At 35.2% G+C, this 22,613-nt stretch overlaps 2 protein-coding genes across 11 annotated transcripts in view; both read right to left on the bottom strand.

The window, feature by feature from the left end:
• Positions 1-3,316, bottom strand: part of LOC136835566 (leukocyte elastase inhibitor A-like) — a 60,630-nt gene extending 57,314 nt beyond the window's left edge. For 6 of the 9 annotated variants that reach the window (XM_067099224.1, XM_067099226.1, XM_067099223.1 and 3 more), the window contains exon 1: positions 2,924-3,278. In XM_067099224.1, the coding sequence (XP_066955325.1) occupies positions 2,924-3,000 (77 nt within the window). In that variant the 5' untranslated portion in view covers positions 3,001-3,278. Of the gene's footprint in view, positions 1-2,923 lie in introns of all 9 variants that reach the window. The other 3 variants (XR_010852192.1, XM_067099234.1, XM_067099229.1) reach the window with 3 other exon arrangements.
• Positions 3,317-6,731: 3,415 nt separating this feature from the next.
• Positions 6,732-22,613, bottom strand: part of Taf2 (TATA-box binding protein associated factor 2) — a 34,035-nt gene continuing 18,153 nt past the window's right edge. The window contains exons 14-24 of one of the 2 annotated variants that reach the window (XM_067099221.1): positions 21,711-21,817; positions 20,633-20,799; positions 19,826-19,893; positions 18,148-18,321; positions 17,482-17,727; positions 16,975-17,131; positions 16,502-16,721; positions 14,430-14,592; positions 13,131-13,289; positions 12,249-12,390; positions 6,732-10,278 (exon numbers count right to left, since the gene is read on the bottom strand). In XM_067099221.1, coding sequence (XP_066955322.1) covers positions 10,046-10,278; positions 12,249-12,390; positions 13,131-13,289; positions 14,430-14,592; positions 16,502-16,721; positions 16,975-17,131; positions 17,482-17,727; positions 18,148-18,321; positions 19,826-19,893; positions 20,633-20,799; positions 21,711-21,817 — 1,836 coding nt within the window. In that variant the 3' untranslated portion in view covers positions 6,732-10,045. The remainder of the gene's footprint in view (positions 10,279-12,248; positions 12,391-13,130; positions 13,290-14,429; positions 14,593-16,501; positions 16,722-16,974; positions 17,132-17,481; positions 17,728-18,147; positions 18,322-19,825; positions 19,894-20,632; positions 20,800-21,710; positions 21,818-22,613) is intronic. The other variant, XM_067099222.1, reaches the window with a different exon arrangement.

The following is a 22,613-nucleotide window of genomic DNA, read 5'->3' as shown; positions in this document are numbered from 1 at the left end:
TTTTGCTGGCTAATTTTTAATTCTTACAAGGAGCTTTCTTCATTCTATGACAGTAATTCATTTGGATTAAAATGAAGATAAAGAAATTTGGTTGATCAAATATAAAACTATATTTTTATGTCCCTTTTTGTAAAGGAACACAATTTACTATGGCTGTGGCTCCTGAGAAAGAGCAACATAAATCACCACCAAAGTCATACTCAACCAACAAACTATTCCTGAACTCCTAGCCCAGAAATCTCCCACATTACCTACTTCATATACCTGTACCAAAGACCAATCAGAAGCCACTGAAATCCCCTATGCACAGTACACTTTCTATATATCTAGCCTTTTCTAGGTTTTCTTTTTCTTTTCCCTCTGAAGACTTTTAATTACACTCTCTTTCCACAATCCTATTGTCCTCCATTCTTACCACATGACCAAACTACCCAAAAAAACCAAGTCCATCCTTTCACCTATGCTAAACTTTTTACAACTTATATGTACCTCCACTGATTCTAGATTGGATATATGTATCACTCCAATATAATCATCTGTATGGAGATTTGGATACGTCCATTAGTGTTACAACCGGATTATTGCATCAGTATTTCTGAACAGGCTATGTGACTTGATGTACTGAACTGGTCTTTATATACGGTATACTATAAGATCTGTTAAACAACACTGCTTAGATTTTTCTTCTAGATTTAGGTCTATCGCCTCAACTATTCTACAGCTCAATTACTACTGTATATGTTAGAAACAAAAAAGACAAGACCATAATGGTGGATGTCCAGAGTTGGTTGGACTTTGATATACAAGAAATGACCATAACTAAAGAAATGTATGTGGTAAAGACAGTGAGCAGACTAGGGCATTTACTGGAGAACACCCCCATAGTAGGTCAGTTACAAAAACAAGAAATTTCAAAATATGGATATACTAAATATGCTTGTCTATAACTATGTACAAATTATATACATAATGTGACTACTGTACCTGCTTTCCAATGATCTTCCAAACGTAATCAACAAAGAGTCAAGTTGCTGTGATAATGAATAAATATCCCTATGACAGTGACACCATGAACTAAGTACATAAGAACCCGGTGACCTAAGGTATTTTAGGTAGGCAGGGGAGGGGGGTTGTCCATGGAAGGTGCAGCCCTGGCCAGGTAAGGACGAAGCACCCTAAATTAAGTTAGGTTAGAATATGTCCCTGTGTTTCACTCATTTTGTGTTTCCCCTACCCAGAACTTTTAATTCCCCTAAGACTGTAGGATATAAGGGGGGGTCCAGTATCTAAAACTACTAATTTGAACCTGAAATGAACCTCAGAAAGATTCAGAACACACTAAGACATAGTTAAGTCATATTTTAAACACCAGAATATGATTATTGTTTAAATAAGAATTAACCTGACACTAAAAGACTGATTGGGTTTGGAGAGTATGGGGCTAGACCAGACAAAATCCAGTGCCTTTGGCTAGGTTACAACATATCCCTAAAATTCTCCTTGTATTATCTTCATAATCTATATATTTTCTGTTGGTCAGTGATTACACACTTGACCCATATATTCTAAAGACTGATGATCTTGTGAATGAAGAAACCTGACCATTCCTGTTAGTACAATTGATTCATTTTGTGTTTCCCCACACCTAAATTGTACTGTATCTATAATTCACAGCACAATTTTCCTAAAAGGGTTCTATCTGCACTGATTGGAGTAATACTTGTTGTCACTGTACATTGCACGTGGTGTCAAATCTAGTGTTCTTGAATACTACATAATAACTTTTTTCCTGTTAGCCTCCCAAATTTAAGTTACATTACACCAAAGCCAATGTCATCAATTGCGCTAGTTGTGAATAAACCATGTTTCAAAAACTGGTGAAATATTCTTCTGATGGTTTTGGATATGATTCTGCAGAGTTTGACATTAATTGGTTGTAGTACAGACTTGGTTACCCCATTACCCCAATGATAAACAACACCTTTAGGGGTCATATGTCATTTGCCCTGCAGGCAGGACCCATCGGCCAATGTTCTAAGCTACTTTTATAAGAATTCCTGTTTTTCACTTAGTCTATATTTGTTCCTTCCCCAACACAAGAAAGTAAGAATTCTCACTGGGAGCCCCACTCTTCTTACACATGGAGAGAATATCATATTTGTAAATCACTTAATAATATTATTATAAAAAAATTCACTAGTTTTATATTGCCTATGAAGTTGGGAATAAAGGTAATCCTAGCCTGTAGAACAACTGTGAACATGTTCTGCTTTGTACAATTTAAAGTTGAGGAGTCCAGGGGGCATGGCACCCTTGGATAGGTTAGGTTAGGTTGCCCCCCTGTTGAACTAAGCAGGGCCTGCTGAAATAGTCATAATGAACGCAACCCATAGAAATAAGCACAGGCCTAGCCCAATGAGTGCAACTCCTCCGCAGTTCTACCAGAAAAGCCATGTGGTTCATGAACTTTGACAACAAATTAATCTAGCTCTATGCCTAGTATAATAACTAATGAAACTAAGGATTGCTAATAATATCTAATGAAACTAAGAACTGCCTCTATTGAGATAGTATAAGGGGGAGGAGATTAATTAACCAATATTTCCCAATAAAATTTACTTAAAATTTAATCCAAATACTTAGGATACATTAATTAAAAATCGTACTTTACTAGGCTAGTTTCGATCAAAAGTTATAAAATAAATACGGTTCATGACCTTGGCGCCGAATTAATCCAGCCTGTTAGGCTATAATAACCCATTTACTTTAATTGGTTTAGGCTTTTACACCACCAAAATTGGCTTCCCTATTTCCCCCCTCTCGGTGGTCCCCGAAATTTTGAGTACACGTACACCTATCAATACCAAATTACCCTACGAAATGATTCCATAATGATACGATATAAACAAAGCCATTTACTCACCAAAAACCGAACTTATTGACTGGGGTCAGTAGCCGAGGAACCAGATATTTCGGGGGGTTGGTATAAGCGAATGTCATTAAATCACAAACACAAAAAGAGGTAACGAAAATATATAAAGTCTAACCGGAGGACAGCGGTCACGTCGAACACGTCACTAATGTAAATAAACACTGGGTCGTTCGTTTCGTCTTGACTTCGGATTTAAGTAATCATTGAGTGACGTATGCTTAATCTTTTTCCTAACAAGTTGTTAAAAAATTTCCTCTTGAAAAATATTTAATTAGTGGTGGGAAATTTTCATTCTGAAATGAACGTGGAATAATGTGATTTTTTTCTTTTAAATTATCTTTATGTCGAATACGTCACGTCCGTAAGATAAACACTGGTTCGTTCGTTACGTCTACGACTTCGGATTAAAGTAATAATTGAGTAACGTATACTTAGTTTTTCCCTGATAGTTTCAGTGACGATATTTAATCTGAAATTATTTTATTCAATGAGTTGGAAACTCTTCTTTTGAAGAATATGTGATAGTTTCTTACATTTAATTTCCGTTTTCGTTGGCGTAGACGCTGTTGAGAGAGAGAGAGAGAGAGAGAGAGAGAGAGAGAGAGAGAGAGAGAGAGAGAGAGAGAGAGAGAGAGAGAGAGAGAGAGAGAGAGAGAGAGAGCATAGATTTTTGATAGCCAACGTCAAGCTGTCGTGACTTCTCAGTTTCCTTACACTTTATGGTTATGCTTAATACTGCAAGCCTTGAATCCAGAAGGGGTACAATTTAAGAAGCCTTTTATGAGGAAATCAGGAAGTTGATTAGTTACTGTGGATGGTGAAATTTCTTAGTTGTCCCACTTTCCCCACCTGCTTTTATGGGGAAAAAAATGTCTCCCTACAGCAGATAAACTAATGCGCCCAACACCTGGTCATTATCATAATGCTCTCATTTAGCCACGCCACACTTCTGAGTATTCGTACTCTTAACTGTCCCCAACTCCCTAATGACTTTTAGACTACCACTGCAGTGTCACCAAGTCATTCCCTCTATTTATTTTATGAATGATTTATGAAATTTAGGCTATAAACCAAGTGCTGGGTCTCTTTTAGCCATTCAATATTTAAGACTGTGAAAAATGGGAGTTAGAGTGGTTGGACAGAAAAATAAAGGGACCCAGAAAATAAATGAGAAGTACTTTGATATAAAGTTGTACCAAGAACAGCTATAGAGGCTGGACAACAAGATTCAAGAAAAGAAGGAGGAATGGAGGTAGAGCCAAAGGCTATAAAATGGAAACAGCTTGAGGCAGAACAGATACCGGGAACATGAACACCTTTTAGTAATGCCTACAGTGAACCACTTGAGATGGACTGATAGCACTATCCCCTATGATGTCCTCTTTGTTTTACCTACATGTTGCTGTGGAATTCCTCACTTCCCTTTGTTGGTTCATCAGTTAAATTCTGACTGTCAGACAATATCTCAAGTAGTCTAATCTTACCAGCTTTCTTCTCAAACTTTTAGGTAACGGGTGTTCCATATTCTACTTCTTCTTCTTGTGTGTTCCAGATTACTCTCCCCACATGACTGCCACACTCTCCACTGGGTCATGGTGCCATGGTTCAACTGCGTGCATCCCAGCTATCCTTTTTCAGACTCAAAAGCAGGCGACCACGACGTGATCTCGGCACCATCAGGCCACAACAATTTCTGTTCAAGATTTGTACCCCTCATCCAGATTAATCAAATAAAATTTATATTGTTAATATTTCCTGAAAATCAACTCTGTCTTTAAAGTAAGAATTGTAAGGAATGAGTTTCAGATGCTACCAACCTCAAACCCAGTCTCACCCACCTGTTCATCTACCACCACGCTGTCTGGAGTCACCTTTCCTCTTCACTAGAGGAATAAAAGAATTTCTTGTGGATCTATCTCTGCTATTTTGGCATTATTCTAAAAGATTACTCTGTGATTTACAACCACACCATCAACTGTGTCCTTATCAGTCAAAGTAGTGTCACTCAAGTATATGAATCCCTGTGGCCTCTTGTCTCAAACCAGCCTTCTATGATCCCCTGTGGAGGACAATGAATACTTAAGGGTGGTAAAGAAATCACAAGATTTTGCATTTTACTAAAAGATTATGGAGGAAAACTGCTGACAAAGTAACAGCAGCAGACAAAAGCAACAGCCTAAAACAATCAAGATACATGACACAAACACAAACATTCAAGATACATGACATTCAAAAACAAACATTCCCCAAAGATAAACAAGAGGGGCGAACAGAATCAACAGATAAAATGTCTAATGAAGGAGAAAACCTCAAACCAAACAATATCTGCAGATGAAGGGCAGTGATGAAGATTTTGAAAATTAAGAGCAGGTCAAGTGAGGAGCAATACAGTACTTACAAACATCATAAAACCAGGCTGAGTGAAGAAGAGAGCACTTTTAACAGGGGACATCTTACTCTTCTTCTACCAGTTCCTTTATTATGATAAAAAATTTAACTCACTTTTTCTGTTAAAGAGGGAACCAGAGCATTATTAATAGGTTTGTTATTTGTATGAACACATGGGAATGCATTGAATTCTTTATGTAATATAATTCCTTAATTATCTTTATTATTCAATAATAATTGTTTGGCAGTTTATCACAACAAAATCAAATTTCACACTAAAATGTCATAATACAAAGGGCAAAAACTCAGTTAAAATAACAATATTATAAAGATGGAGTAAGAGGCTGAAGATAAAGAACCAACTGGAAAAGAAGCAGAGAATGAATGCAAAGTAAAAGAAGAAAGCACTGCAAAGAAAAGGAAAAGGAATGGTAAAAAGAATTTCTTTCTTCCTATTCCAAGGATATACTTGCTCCATATCACTTATAATGACATTCAAGAAGGCACTACAGGAGCACCAACCTAAACAGCCTTCAGACTCACAGGTATAGCCACACTAAACTGTGCCCATCCAAAGGCTTTAGTATTTTAGTCAAAACAATGATCACCAATTTTGATGATTTTGCTATGAAAGTACTGTACAGTATGTACAAAGTCTACCAGTTCCATGTCCTGGAATAACAGCTTGATCTGCCTCAACTGTTAGCCATAACATGACAATTTTTTTTTTATTATTACTGCCTCTACTCACCTTCTACCAGTGATGTTCTGGCACTTTAAAGACACAATGAGAAAGCAATAAAGCAAACTGTGAAGTTTTATCATTCAAATTTTATCTTTCTCCCATTTTATCTTTTTATATACTTCATTTCTTGTGTCTTAGCTACACTTCAGACACCATATCCTGCATAGGCAATGACTCCTTTATTCAGGAAAAACCTTAAGACAGGGCCTTTAACTATCCCAAAGTCAGAGCATGAACAAAAGGGGCGAACAGAGAGAGAATCAACATCCTCATCCTTTCCATACGGCTGATATCCAAAGGGATGAGTGGTAAATTTCAACAAAATGCCAATTCTAAGAGGAGCATCCTTATCAGCTCATGGACAAAGTAAAGGCTTATTTTGGTCTTTTGTGGAAGTTACTAATTGCCACACAAACATTTACTTCTTAGGTTTCCCCGGCTCCATGTAAATTTTCAAATATCTTACACATAAATTTCTGTTTCTTAGGAGATGAGCATGGCTTCTGCTTTCAGTGCCATATCAAGTAGCATGAAACCCACATTATTACATTTATTGCAATTTCAATGTACTGCTAACCAGTAGTAAAATATTATAAAGAAATGTCTTAAAATTCAACTTCAGTAAAATTACACTAGTAAGAATGTTTATCTAAGAAAATCACAGTGTTTTTATTACAAAATCTTTATTATAAAAACAGCATTTAAAATATGCTTTATTTCTGAATATTTTCCTATCTAAATATGGTTATAAACATTTTTAAAATGTACAAGACCGGATATAAATAAAATACTTAATCTACATAATTTTTAACAAACATATTTTTACCATATATTATAAACAGTCTTTAATCTATGGTCAGTGCAGCCCTCATCCAGGTAAAATAATGTTCTTAGAGGAGCCATCCCACTGAAGCAGAGCTTGACCTTAAATGTGATGATTCTATACAGTAAAAATTTCTACACTACAGCAGTCCCCGGGTTACGTCGGCCTCAGTTTACGTAGTTCCGAGCTTATGGAGCTTTTCAGATAAATAAATAAAAAAATCTGTTCTGGGTTACAGCGGATGTTCCGAGGTTATGTCGTCTCAGTTTTATGGCGCACTGTAAGCGATGGGAGAATATTTGTATATTTTTGGAGGAAATTCTACAAGATCATGGATGCACACCTCACCAGAAGCAAGGTAAATCAACTGGGAAGTTTTCACGACAACCAAAGGATTAAAGGTAAGGCTTTCATCACTTTATTTCTCATTATTAGCAGTTTATTGATATGGTGTTCCGGCTTTACGTCGCACTTTAGGAATGGAAGCCCCGCATAATCCAGGGACTGCCTGTATAATGTTAACTAAAACTGAAAACAATTAGTTTCCCCTCTCTATGCTGTGCATACTCTCAATTCAAATGATTATCTTGAAAATTTATAGAAAATATTACCTCGGTACTCAAAGAACAGTGAGGTACTGACTTTGCTTTCTCATAAAACAAAATAAAATGTCTATCACACATTTTAATTTTCTATGAAATTTTTAGATCTTATCCTAATTCAAGAACAGTTACAGGTTAATATGCATTATACTAAATGTCAGTTTCACTAAATTTGTTCTTCTATTCTAGTTCCACAACTTTACTCCAATAAATGTACACTAAGGCTGCATTCATGTCCAAAATTTTGCTGTACTATATGACGGAATATAAAAATATTTGCCAATATAGAAAACTTCGCACCGTTTCTATGCATCAATATACTGTAATGAACACACTCATTCAATACAAGATCTTGGGCAATCTCATAAATATTTCCTTGCAGTGCATGAAAATCCCATTATATCAAATCTTGAGGGTTAACCTGTGCCTTGAATTTGTTTTGGCTACTCAGGGCCATCACAACTTAACAAACAACTGGAGTGCATACACAATATCTTTTACATCTAACTCCACTTAAAACAAAGATGTCGGAGAAATACATGAAAATATAACGCAGAAACCAAACAGAAGAAATGTGTGTGTACTTGAAGGATGAAAATACAGGTAAAATATTAACTATTCAGAAGTTTTGTAACTTGGTCATGAGTCTGAGACCATCCAGACTGGGATACCAGTTTTCTAACTCCTCCCCATTGCAGGTTGTGCTGTCAGTGCACCTCATGCAATGCACTGTTCGCATTACAGAAGGTTCTCTGCAACGACCCTTTGGCCCCTAACTGCGACCCCTTTCACTTCTTTTACTCTACGTCTGTTCATATTCTCTTTCTTCCATCTTACTTTCAACCCCTCCAAACAATTGTTTATAGTAAATTTTCTTTCATAAATATTGTAATGGAAATAATTTGAGTTTATATGGTAAAGAGATATTAAAAGCATATATATATAAATTATAAAACAAAACACTTTTGGCTTTATTATCTCTCAGTGATTAAATAGATATAGATTTTCAGTGAAAAGTCCCCCTTAGTGCTCTCTAAACAAAATTCATAATTAAACACATTGAAAGGGATGAAGATTTACAACAAATGTCCTTAGTTTATTTGTTTACAAAATCTGTTTGGACATTCACATAAAATAAGTGTTAATGTTGACCTGCATTCCTTGCATCATAAGGCCTATGAATCACATATTCATGGGTAAAAAAATTGTGACAAATTCAAAGACAAGACAAAATTGCTTTCATGTGGTGCTGCATTCACTGGAAGAATGCTGTAAACATATGATGGGTTTGAACTGTTTTCTGTTTTAATTTATTATAATCAGATACATTAACCATTAAAGACTGTCATTTTTCGAAAATGATGGGTTTTTATAGATGTTAGATGATCTAAATCACTGACAGGAATGACTTTTGACTTGGTCACAGCATCTGCAGCTTTGGATGCTTTTTAGCATCTTCATTTCCCTTGATACGCACATAGGATAGGGTCCAATTAATTTCAACGTTTAAACCAGTATCATGCAATTTGCAGAATTTAAATTTACTTTTTCGTATAATAGAATTATTAGGAAACAACTTTGAAAGGCTTCTATAGTACTTCTAGTCCCTGAAAATTACAAATTTCTGTAGTGGCATATTCTTAATCATTTCAACAGCCAAATCTACTGGCAAAGTTCAGCTGTGACAACAGAAGTATTGTGTGTTAAGAACTGATTAGTTTCCTTAATCTTATGTAATATGATATCAATTCCTACTCCTGATGGAGTTTTAAAGCCATCAGAATAAACTGCATACTGTGTTACATTATTTCTGAAGTTCAAGGGGGTATTATATATGATCTTTTGGTAAAGCAGCACAGCTAAGTTGCAGACATGTAACACCCAGGAATGGATGAATTCCAGTAGAGGAGCTGGTACATCCTAACTGGAAATGGCAGCACATGTATTATGATAAGATCTTTTTATTACATATTACTTTACTAAAGCGCAAATGACATGCAGTAGTGTGAGAGCACAATAAAGTAACAAAAAGGGGAAGAACAAAATGTTTCATACAAAATTTTCAGTGTGACCTGGAAAAATAATTTTATATTTAATAGTGAATCATGTGAAGACATAAAATACCATAGTGTAAAAACACAAAAAGGTAAATTCTCAGAAGAGGTGGTTCTGACCATTTCAAAACAGACTTGCCTAATGATGGATAAAATCTACATATCAAAGATAACTATGCCCCTTAAAAGTACCAAAAATATAAGCATTACTACAGATTGTATACAGTACATGATTTCATGGATATTGTAAATTTAGTTTTGTTGAATTTTGTAGAATAATAAATAAAATAAATAATGAAAACAACAGCACAGATTCTGGTTACCTTCACACAAAAGATCTAATGCAAATATGTAAAGAGTCTGCTTTGGTTTTGAATGTTAGCTCAAAAATGTGTACTTAATGCCCTATGATCTTGCTATCTTTTCAAAAAGCACAAAGATGTTTATAATTTCTTTACCTGGTTTGCTGTATTATAAATCCAAAAGGGACATTACCTTACATTAGAAAGAGATATTTGTTGAAAGAGGTGGGGAAGATGGACTGGGAGGATTGGATGACCCAGAACTCAGGTTTTCTTCTTGGATAAATCTGTCTAACTTATCTAGTTTATCCTTATGTTCATGTTTATGCTTTTTATGTTTCTTGTGCTTCTTGTCCTTCTTTCGCTTCTTGTTCCGATGAGGTTTCCCATGCGAGTCTGCACTACTTGCGCGGAACATGTCTGGTTCAAAACCTTAAAAAGCAAGAAAAAATCATCTAGATCAGCATTCTGGGCAAAAGAGAATTTGTCAAGTTTTTAAGCACTGGTTGATGAAATAGAAATAGAAAATAATGAAACACCATTAAATTGATACCAATTACACACAAGATGGATGGATGCATGATGACTTATGGACAAGACCAAACACCAAGAAATTAAGGACCATTACGGTTTGTAAACAAAAACCATAACATTATCTAAGACAATTTTATTTTAGGGTTGAGAAATATCCTGATATCTTTGTAAGTTTAACTTAGCTCAACCAACTAACATCGGCACGAGAAAAATGTGGCTTTGTCATTTCAAATCAAAGATGCAAAAATGTCACCAGAACCACAGAACTATAATTTTCATAAAAATTAAACAGTATTTTTCCTACATATACAGACTTTTGTATAATGGACAGGAGTATCTTTGCACATAAAGCTGATTTGGTTGTTTAGGCTTCTTGACTAGTTACAGGTGTACATCTTTGATGTACGGGCAGTCGCTACCACTTAACTGACAGAACCCTCACTTTTTCCTTTGGCCACAGGGACAATAGCAAGGTTGGTTAGAGGAAGAACATTCGATATGACAGATGTTTGAACATCTAGGGTTACTTTGAAGCCTCAATGAAACCATTTCACTTGCGAATAACTACAATGATCTCACTAAAGTGCCCCTCCAGTCCAATCTGATACGGCTCTATCCAGACTGAGTCAGATCATCCACCATCACAGAAGGGATGACGCACCAGACAAACCCGAGAAAGGGTTAAAGGATCACTAACCCACTGAACTTATGATTAGATGAGCAGTGAGTGGACCTTAGTCATGAGACCCAGCAACAGAACTAGACAAGCCAGAGCTGGTGAGAGGTGTCAAGTGCCATCCCTAGATGACTGTGTCCCACCTGTCCTGTTACATACCAACATTGACAGTCATGGGCAACCAGTCTCCATAGTGAGAAGGGCAGGCAACATCCTAAACAGTATCTGGTCCAGACAAATTAGGACCAACACCAGAGGCAGGCAGATGATCAAGGGACAAGTCAGACTCCTCCTTTGAGATCCCTGGCAAGGGGACTGGACATGGGCATACTTGATGACCTTACTGTCCATCTTCCTCTCAAAGGCTCAGCGCTACAAATGGGAAAAATCTGCAAACCATAATCTGGGAAGAGTGGTACCTGTGTGAAATCCAACAAAACCTCAAACAGGGAGAAAACTTCTAAACCCTCTTCATGCCTTTCCTTTGGTTTGGGGATAGAGTAGAGCAGTATTAGGGTGATGATAGGGTGATGAGGTGGAAGAGCAAAGAGACTACAAGATAGAGAAAGAAGTGGAGGAGGGAGAGGCACTGGCATTTCCCAGCCTTCCTCCTACTTGGCCTCTCCCTGGGACTGAAAATCCTCATCAACCAGGAGCTCTATACAGCAGAAAAGCAATATGTGAGCTTGATGGTATCAGAGAAAAAATAAGGGTTCAGTCACCTAAGTAGCTGAACTATCCCAAGCATTTACTAAGCACACCCATAAGTATCATGTGTGAAGATACTCCTCTATATATGAGAAAAGTTTTCTACTTCCCTACACCACTGTAAATTACACTTGTGAAATACACACACTGCAGAATGCACCAACTTCAAGTGGCATTCACAAAATCACCATTTTACAAAAACTGACCATAACTATACAGTAAGATGGTTTAACCTGAAAAGTTAACATCAATAGAGAAAATTTCTTTAATGCAAGTGCATATAAAGAAACTGCTACTGTTGTTGGTTGGAAATGAGACCATAGTGCACTACCATAAAATTATAAACGTTGACATAAACTGAATGCATTACACGTACGAAGTGAAAATCAATGGGGTAGCCATCAAATATTCACTCAAAATAACTGTTGTTTCTTTGACACAGATACAGTAATCAACTGGCAACTGATAGAGATTATGAAAATACCTGTGGGTGCTCCTGGTGGGATCTGGCCATCTCCTGGAAGAGATGAAGTTGATTCTGACATATCACCCTCAATACTTGGAGTAACACTGTGAGGTATGTTGTCCTCCATAGTTTCATCGAAGACCTCAACTTCTTCATTCTGCTGGGCATTAAAATTTTACTGTTAGACTAGCATTTCTATTTGGAGGTTCTAACAGTTCAAGTATTGCTAAAATTCACTAAAATTTCAAGCAAAATATATACTACATTCAAAACAGAAACTAGCTTTGTGGCAAAAACACCTGAAATCATGAAAGAAAAGCTGTTGGCATTACAAATATCTGACCAGCTATGAAAACCTTTCAATTTTTTTTACTTTCAATGACAACATACAAAGAATCTTTAATCCTTGTATCATTTCACTGGTTACTTAAAATTCTGCTCAAGCTTAAACATGATAGATTGTAACGACACAAATTAATGAAAAAATAAACTATATACTGTAATAGGAGTATTTCATAAATCATCAGGTATTAATAGTTGTATTGGTTTTAACATACTAATTCTTAATGTGCTTGGCTCTAAATAAAAAGTCACTGATTTATTATGTTAAGGCAGAATCCCTTTGGCAGACTGCAGATTCTTGACATAATGACAATAATAACCTTGTCAGTGTTATGACAACTTGAAAATGGAAATGCACAATAGAAGCTACAGGGACTTAGTTTAAAGATGACAATCAAAATATCAAAAGTGTGAGGATCTTAATCGAGTCTGAAAAAAGCACTCAGACAATTGTGAAATCTAATGGCATGGCAATTCTCAAATTCCAAAACCTTGAGGGATACAAAACTTGAAATGAATAGCACTTGCCAGTGATAGTTTTTGTACACAATATCTTACCTTCACACTAGGTTTGACGTCTTCGGTATACACAACCTCCACAGGCATCATTTCTGTCATTTCTGATTTTATCTCCTGCTTGGGTTCAACCAACTTCTCTTCTATTGGCTCTGGTTTAGCAATGTCAGGCACTGGTACTAGCTGTTCTTCTTCTTTAACCTAAGCAAAAATAAATAAACTCATTATACTAACAGAAAACACTATTGTATGCAACTAAAGACATCCTACATTTTTTCCACTGAAGCTTCTGAGAGCAGAGCTGTACAAGAGGAGGGAGGTTAGATTTGCATTAGTGGTGACTTGGGAAAGACCCAAAAATATTCCCAGTAGATGAACTGAGATGAAGCTATCAGAGTTACTCTTAACATTCATAAATGTCTTTTGTCAAAGTACAGAAGTATGACATCTAGCAGATATAAAGGAATTACAGTGGTTAGAATGTGTTCATAAAAACAACTTTTATTTCCTGGATACTTAAAGATAAAATTTACAATGATTTTCATTCTAAGCACACACAATCAAATTCTTTTACTGGCCACAAGATTATTAGATAGATAATAATGGGAGTGGTGGTATGCAAGGCTTCAACATTCTCATTCTAAATATAATACCTTTACAGGTAAAAATACATAATTTGCACTAACTTATCTGAAAAAGTGCGTAAATCAAATTTTTGTCTAATTTAATATAATAAGTAGTAATAAATACCTTAACTATCTATTTAAAAAAAAGCAATAACCAAGACATCTTGTGTACAGACCATAGAACAGTTTCACATACAAATTCTCAAAACAACTGTACTGTATTATGAAGAAGACACTGAAAAAGTTTACTATTGTAAAAATCAAGTGAACATTTGAAAGGTAATACACTAGGGGTTGGCAACCCTTGGCCTGCGGGCCTCATGAGGCCTGCCAACTTAACACCCGGACACTATTTAACAGTTGTTACCTAGTTTAAGGTGTTAAACGATCCTTGGAAAAGTTACTTTGTATCCTCCCCAAAGTTTTTCATTTGCATTTGTTGTCTGGTGGTAAAACAACTGTAGGAATCTGTATTCTATAATAATTATTGTCTATGTAATATTTATGCTAGATTGTATTAAGTATTATTACAATTAGGACAAATCGGTTTAAAAAACCAATGGCAACCCTTATCTAACATCACCATTATATATTGTAGTTTTATCACAGCTTATTTACAATTATATTATTATAGTACATTTGATGGAGACACTGCAGAGCTGTCTGGCCTACTCTCTCTCTCTAAATAAATCAAGACATGACATGAGGCACTTACCAAAGGAGGAGGAGCTTGAATGGGCGGATGTGGAGGCTTGCGGAGGTTAAGAACTAAGGCTGGTTCTGATGGTGGAATACACGTAGGTCTGCGACGTCCATAGAGAGCATAATACAGGTCCATGACTGCACATCGCGTTCGGGAATCGTAGTACAATCCAGCACTGATGTGAAATATAGTCATTAAAATTCAGTACCTAATATTCTAAAGGTTATGGTTGCTTTTTTTTCTTATATTCTACAACAAATATCAAATCGTATTACATTTTCTAACATTTTACAATCTTTTTGACTCCTTTGCTTCTCAAATGTTTGTGTGGCTCCCACCAGCTGTTTGACTGAATTATCATGTGGCACTGATGAATTCTTATTCTTTTCTTTTCAGGTTTTCCTCTCTAATACAATCATATTCCAGAAATTTTTGTACAGTACATTCTTTCTACATTATAATCTGAACTAATTAAATCAAAATTTCATTTTTTGAGAAACTTTCCTAACATAACCAATTTTACATCATCCAGTCTCTAGTCTATATTATTACCTATTCTAATTCCAGCTGTACATTCCTTTCATCCCTCCTGTTCTCTTACTACCTAGCTATAAAACTTCTTTAACTTACCCCAATTTTCATCTTACTGAAGACCAAACAATATTGAGCAACAACATTATGAAAGTTGCCAGATGATGTGTACTAAGATTCTAAACCCAAAGTTAACAGCCTGATTTTGTTTTCTATTTTTCTATAAAGCGTCTTATATATTCAATATAATTAAAAATCTTCCTTAATGCATTTGCTACTTCGCCACAATCTAATACAGTATTACCTTACCCCCAGAACCTCTATCTTACTGCCCGGTCCTCATTCCTGCTGGGCTGTTCTATTCTGCTTTGCCGATCAATTATCACTGCGATTCTGTTTTACCCTTTACCTCATATTATTTGATATACGAGTCACCCAACAAGTATTTTTTTCCCGGTTGTTCCCAAAACACGTGACCACTGACCCTTTTTTATTTCTAATAAAAACAGGGTGCTGAAAACTACTATGTGCCCCTTAGTAAATTTTGATTTAATAAAGAGTTATTGACAACATCTTAAGTGAATTTGGTCATCATTTCTACAGAACACTGGGGAAAATCCAGTGTCATTCTTCACTTGTTTGCAATGCAACCCTGCTTATAGTTTCACTTAACATCTGAAAACTATCAAGTTCCTCATCTGGGTCTAATTTCTGTTGTAAAGGATAAAGGTACATCTGTCTTTTTCCTTACTTCCTTTCATCTGTCATTAGGAAAAACTTCTTTCTTCTCCATATTACTGTAAACGACTTGCAATTCATTGCAAGTGGCATCATTCATCCTATTAGCTCACCCATTTCCAGAGTTAGAGATCAAATGAGTTCTCTCAACACCTGTCTCGAAATCCTTTTTCAGATTTTCTAAGCCTTTGTTTTGGTCTTCATCCTTCTGTTTCTATATCAAACAAAATACTTTCCTGACTAACTATTTCTCTTCCCTTTTCATCCAAAGTCCAAAACAATCTTAATTTTGGAGATCTCGGTCTGTTTTTCAACCTCTGGATACTCCATTTCTCTGTAATTCCCTCACATTTTATAGTAATGTGCTGAAAATTTTAATCTAAGCATGTCTTTTATTTCATTCTTTGCCATTCTATCTCCCTGTTATAAAGAATAAGCTTAACCCAAAATCACCTAATTAAATCTGTCCTACTGGTGTGGTAAGTCACCATATACTACTTTAAATGAGAAGCTCTGTCTCCTAAGATAAAAAATATCAACAAAACAAACGGCTTCTGTACTTATAAGTAAAGGTACAGCAGCATTAAAGATAATATCTTAAGATATTGTTACTGTAACCATGCAACTGGGTCATTTTCTAGATTCTCAGAGTACTAAGAGAAATAATGCAAAACAATTTGAGAAGTTGACTAGCTAGAAACTGCCATATTCATAAGAAGCTACATTTGAATCACATCAACAATATAGAGTTAATCAACTTAATGGTCATTAATTATAGTTTTAATTAAAAAGACTAAAAATACGCAGATAATTACTTCATAAGCCTCCATAAACGTTCCACCAAATGTTCATTATCTAGCCTGTGGCTCTGTCCCATGGCGAAGGGTGGATTTTTTGCAAGGGCTGTTAGAGTGAGGTAACGTATCCTTGGTACTGGATCTGACTCAACCAATTTCAACAAGAAATCCATATCATCATGAGTACCATGTGAAGGGAGGAAATCCACAAGCTGATCAATTGCATTAACTCGAACATCTGTGTGTGAAAAATCATGACAAGTGAGGGGACATCAATGGTGTGTTATACTGACAAAAAAAAAAAAAAAAAAAACCTTGAATTTCCACATGAAACTGACAATCAACAAATATTTCAGCATCAGAGAGTTTACTAAATGTTACCTAAAAAAAAATTACAGTAAGTAGTATGTTCAAACTTCACATTTGTTTAAAGCCAAAATAGATTGTTTAACAAAGTGTTTCAGTGCAAACTTGAATCATATGTATCTTACCAATATATTGAGGATAAGCTGCATATGTTTTAAATATGTCAGATTTTGGAGGCAAATGGCCATTTTTCTGTATAACTCTGATTGCTTTCAGACAAGCCACAGTTACTCTAAACTTGTAGCAGGGTAGCATCTTCTCCAGGTTGAGAAAGCGTGTAATCTGCAATGAAAAACAGGACTTAGAAGTAAGACACTCGCAAGCTTCAACACTGGCGATACTAAAAAAGATTTCGCTAGGAATATAAAATGCTATAACAAAAATATTTTATAAAACTGAAGAAGATGACTGGGCTAACCGTATGACAGCAGAACATGCTTTCACCTCTAAAATACAGCATGACAAATGGCAACCACTAAGGCAAATACTTCTTCAAATCAGGTGCTTGACAATGAATAAATAATTCTTTGATTAATACATAAATAGTAGCCTGCCTAGTAATTCTCAAGATTAGTATATGCCATCCAAAACTGAATTGATAAAAACCAAATTCTTGAAGTCTACTTCCATACCTCACATAAAATTCTTCTCATGTCATCAGTCAAAGTATCTGATGTGATGGTAGCTGGATCTTGCTGAACAAGTGCTGGAGAAACAGACGCAGCTAATGCGTCTACAAGAGCCTCCCGATAATAATTATCTGAATACTGATTCTTTGAATTGTCACTGTACTTGAAGAGATCCATTAAAAATGCCAGCACCTCTGGTGGACATGACTTGTGAACATTGCGCAGCCCGGCCATTGCAACAGGTAAGGTCTGGGGAAAAGAGAAAACAGAGCTTAATTTATTTTAATGTTGTCAATAATGAACATTTATAAGGTGTTGTAGTCTAGCCCACAACATATGAGGCCAATGTTGAATCACAGCACACACCATTCGAGATCAAGACTAAGTCCAAGTCTCCATTATCTGAGCCTCAGACTGAGTCATGTCCAGACTGGTTGAGTACAAGTCAAACCAAAGGCTTCCCATTATAAAAAACCTGTATTTCAAGAGCTTTTTCCTTCACATTCTTTTCACAATAATCACACATTTCTTTGTAGAAACCTAAGCACAGAACTCTTAATCACATAGGGCCCTGAGAAAGGCTATACTGTACTAGGTAGATATTTCCTAAATGAACCTTGATGACAAGGCTGAATCTGATGGACATAAAAAGACACAAACCTATATTACCTTTAGTATGAAGTAATTTTGGAGATTAGTGAAGTCATGCTGTCGGATGATATTTGGGCAGGAAAAGGAGCCAAACATTTTACGGAATAAAACCATCATGGCTGGAGGACCATTCCAGTTGGCCACCATAGCATTAGCAACCTGAGTTAGACAATGAGCTGCTCTACATCGAACCTTGAAAGAAAAGAAGATAACTTTAGAAATAGATAAACTTTCTTATTCTAACATGAGATACAGCAACCAGTTTAAAGTTTTTAGGATAATAACAGTTGAGAGAGATAGCTTCTTGATATTCCTAAGTTGAAAAAATCTGCTAAAACTGGTACAGAGGCTTTGTTGCTTTCTGTACTGTAATTATTTATTTGTTTCTTCAACTCCCTTCTGACTTGGCTGTCTAACTCCTTTAATTTTACTATACTCTCATTTGAAAACAAATCTTTTTGGTGGGTCCTCTGAGAGTCTGGCAATGTATCCCAGGGTCTTGTTAAACCTTTTCATAATAGTGATGTTTACTAATTCTATAGGAATAGCAACATAAAATTTGACTGACGGATATGCACCTTTGGCTGCTTTTTTATTAACTTCACTTCCTTAAATACCAACATGAGCAGAGTGTCATTTATATTATTATTCATTAACAAGACGACAGAGTCACTATTAAGCTCAGAGAGCTGGACCAAATGATTTGTTCTTAGGTGAGAGGTGAAGTGAAAAGCAATGTTGCGCTTAAGTACCATAGTTGACAGCCAAGTGGGAAGAGACTAAAGGGAATAGATGAAAAGTAAAAGATTGAAAACTATGTAGATGGGCCCTATGGGACACATTAACAGAATTTTAGTAACATTTACAGTGAAGAAAGGCACACTTTATGTGGTCACCCTTTATAAGGGCTAATTAAACAGAGATCCCACATAAATTGATATCCCGTTATTCTCCTGTATTTTAAGAATGAATGGTTAATTCCATGTATACAAGAATCTTTAGGACCATTTTTGTAAAGGCTGATGTTAATGCCTCTTTGCTAATTGGAACTTCATCAAACTAAGCCATAAAGTCATTATGATACCTTAACAGTAAGATATGGCAAAGTTGATTTGCAGTTTCTGCCTTAGCAGAGAAAATTAACTAAAACTAACGTTCTGATTCAAAGAGCACTAGCCTTGGTGAGGAATGAATTTCCCTGAAAAAGATGAATTGTAAGTTCTTGAGAGGAACTGTTGTCCGACAGACAACACCAGAGACATGAGTATAACAAGGATATAAAAAAGTGTAAATAAAGAGATAAATGGTACCAAATGTTACACCTAATTCCAAAGTGTCTATATCACAGAAACTGAGCTAAGAATGACAACTGAGACTTCATCAGTAAGTTGAATTCCTTTAGCGAAGACTATACATAGCATTAGACCTGAGAAATATTTCCTTTAACTGATTATTCTACTGAAGTCTTGCATCATACAATTCATAGCATGAGTTAAATCATGAGGATTATATATGCATAGAAAATTTGTTTACTGTACTTTGAAACATACAGGGATAAGTGAATTCCCATCTCTCTGAATCAGTAAATCACCCTAATGATCTTAAAGATACTTAATAAAAAATAATTGTATACAAACAGTATTCCATATAATTTTCATTACTATAGCAATGGTATTACAAGATGGCATTAACTGACCTTATAGAAACACTGTTCATTTTCTAACACTGCTGTTAATGTATTACGCATTTCTGTAGTTACAGCACCTGTAGGAATTAGAAGAAAAAGTTTATTATTGCTACTAGTAAGAATGTGAAAATGTTAAAAAAATGCTCACTGATTTCTAAACCTTGCAGATTGGCAAATTAACTCTGAGTGTTCATTAAAAACATCCAGTCACACTTGTAACACACAATTATCCATCCAAAATTGCTGGAGATAGGGCACCAACACCACATATCAAAAACAATCCACTCATAAATTTTAGACTGAAAGAATGAGGCAATCAACCAGTTCATAAGCTAGGTTAGGATAGGTAACTAGGAAATGGTGGTTTTTGTAATGCTGGTAAACTGAAATCTTAACACTGCAGATTAAACAAACTTTTAATCTACAGTAAGGAAATAAGAGATGCCTGAAACCTCCCTTTTATGCTCTAAACATTATGTTTTGTAAATTGAAACTTACTGAGGTATATCTACATAAAAACTTACATTATGCGAATAATACTCAGAAATAGAAGTGGATCATTTCAAACTTCTGGAGGAAGCATACCAAGTACCACAGTCACAGGATGCTGGACTAAGTTTATAATTGCCATACTGATCACCTAGACAATCCTGTATTACACCATTTCTCTTACAAACTCTAGATTCACATCATTTAGTACACTTCAATCCTTCTAGAAACTGGAGGATATACGTGCCAGTACATACAATCTTGCAAAGACACACAAAATTACCTGCAGAAACAGTCACTGTAAACCCTACCTTAAAACATACATACCTTGCTTAGCTAAATGAAAAAGAGCATTTACAGCTTCAGTTTGTGCAGTCACGTCCCGTTCGTGGCGCAACTGATACTGCCACTGGTTATCGGGCTGCTCAACTTCCACGGCTCGCATCATGGTCATGTCAGGATCCAGACGAAGCCACAGCACAGGAGAATCAGCACTAAGGACGATCATTTGTTTGATAAAATAATTGTGAAGAAATGAAAGTGAATCATGATGTACGAAAAAGTATGGGAATAAGAGGAATGAGAACTGAATGAATTGCATATAGTTGATAAATATAAAAGAGATCTAACTATGCCAAGAGAGCCCCAACTCACTAGCGGATCCAGAAAAATTTCATAGGGGGCACCAATTTTCATATACACACATATATATGTATATACATACATACATACATACATATATATATATATATATATATATATATATATACACATACATATACACATATATATATATATATATATATATATATATATATATATATATATATATATATATATATATATATATATATATATATATATATATATATATATATATATATATATACATACATACATACATACATACATACATACATACATACATACATACATACATACATACATACATACATACATACATATATATATATATATATATATATATATATATATATATATATATATATATATATATATATATATATATATCTCTCTCTCAATTTTATTATTATTTCTATAATATTTTTATTTTTTCCCCATTTTTATATTTCTTATTTATGTTATATCTAAAATCTTCAATATTATTATTTTGTCATTATTTTTCATGGGGGGGCACATGTGCCCAGGTGGCACCCCCGCTCCAACCACCCCCAATCTGCTAGTGCTCCCACTCATGGATATACAGGCTGAAAAAGACCAGGACATATAAAAGATATTTCCAGAAACAGATTCCTTGGCTTCTAAGCACTGATTTTCTAAAACCATATAAAAACAACACTAAACTCCCAAAAATTCACGTAACGGGAATACTTTTAGTTACCATTAAACACCAGTTACATAAAACAATCCAATAATAACTTACTCTAGATGACTTAAATCCATATCAACTTCCTCTCCTGTGCACAATGGAATCTTCTTTTTCTTGTTTCTACGAGATTTTGAATGGCAAACAATTTCTTTTTTTGAGAGCTGAAAAATAAATTTACACCATTAACTGCAAATAGCTCAGTAAGTTTACACTTGTCTGAATAATGTAATGGAAAATAAAAAAATTAAAAATAAGCTTAAATAGCATTAAACAAATTTTCACACAAGCCCACCTTACTGAGTACTTAATTGCAATCTGCAATCCTCAGTCTCATGTGCTGTGTAGAGAGTGCAACTGTGATATCAGCACGGATGGGAGGCAAGCACTACAAATATGACTGATGGGTTTGTTAAATGAATTTGTTTTATAATATATTTATGCTATAATAAAAGTTTGTTTAATACAAAACCATCAATATACTGAGCCTAAATTACATTTACACAGGATGAAGAGTTCCTGAAAAATATTTTTCACACCATAAAACTTTTTCCTTATAAACCCATCAATCATGCAGAGCTCTAGTTTACTGACCATATGTCCTAAGAGCAACTGTTCAAGTGTGCACACAGAGTGGGAGGTCAAGCAAGTGAAGTCTCTACTTCACTCTGCATTCCCAACACTGCATATTTACTTGGAAAAATAATCTGATTACCTTTCAAACTTCGATGATTTATTATCGTCAACAATTCATGATGGAAAACATGAAGAAAATTAGTAATTCCATATGAATTTGTTCCATTTATATAACAGAAAGTATATCATCACCTAACAAAAGGTGAAGTCGAAAGAAAAGAAAGTGTGTAAAAACAAACATTAAAAAATTTGGACTTGAAATTATATGCGGCCCTTATTTTTATGTTTTCATAGGTTAAGAAGGTCATAAGGTTCATAGTTTAT

The sequence above is a fragment of the Macrobrachium rosenbergii genome, chromosome 55, assembly GCF_040412425.1.
Source record: "Macrobrachium rosenbergii isolate ZJJX-2024 chromosome 55, ASM4041242v1, whole genome shotgun sequence".
NCBI lineage: Eukaryota > Metazoa > Arthropoda > Malacostraca > Decapoda > Palaemonidae > Macrobrachium > Macrobrachium rosenbergii.
This window is presented reverse-complemented; position numbering and strand designations above follow the sequence as displayed.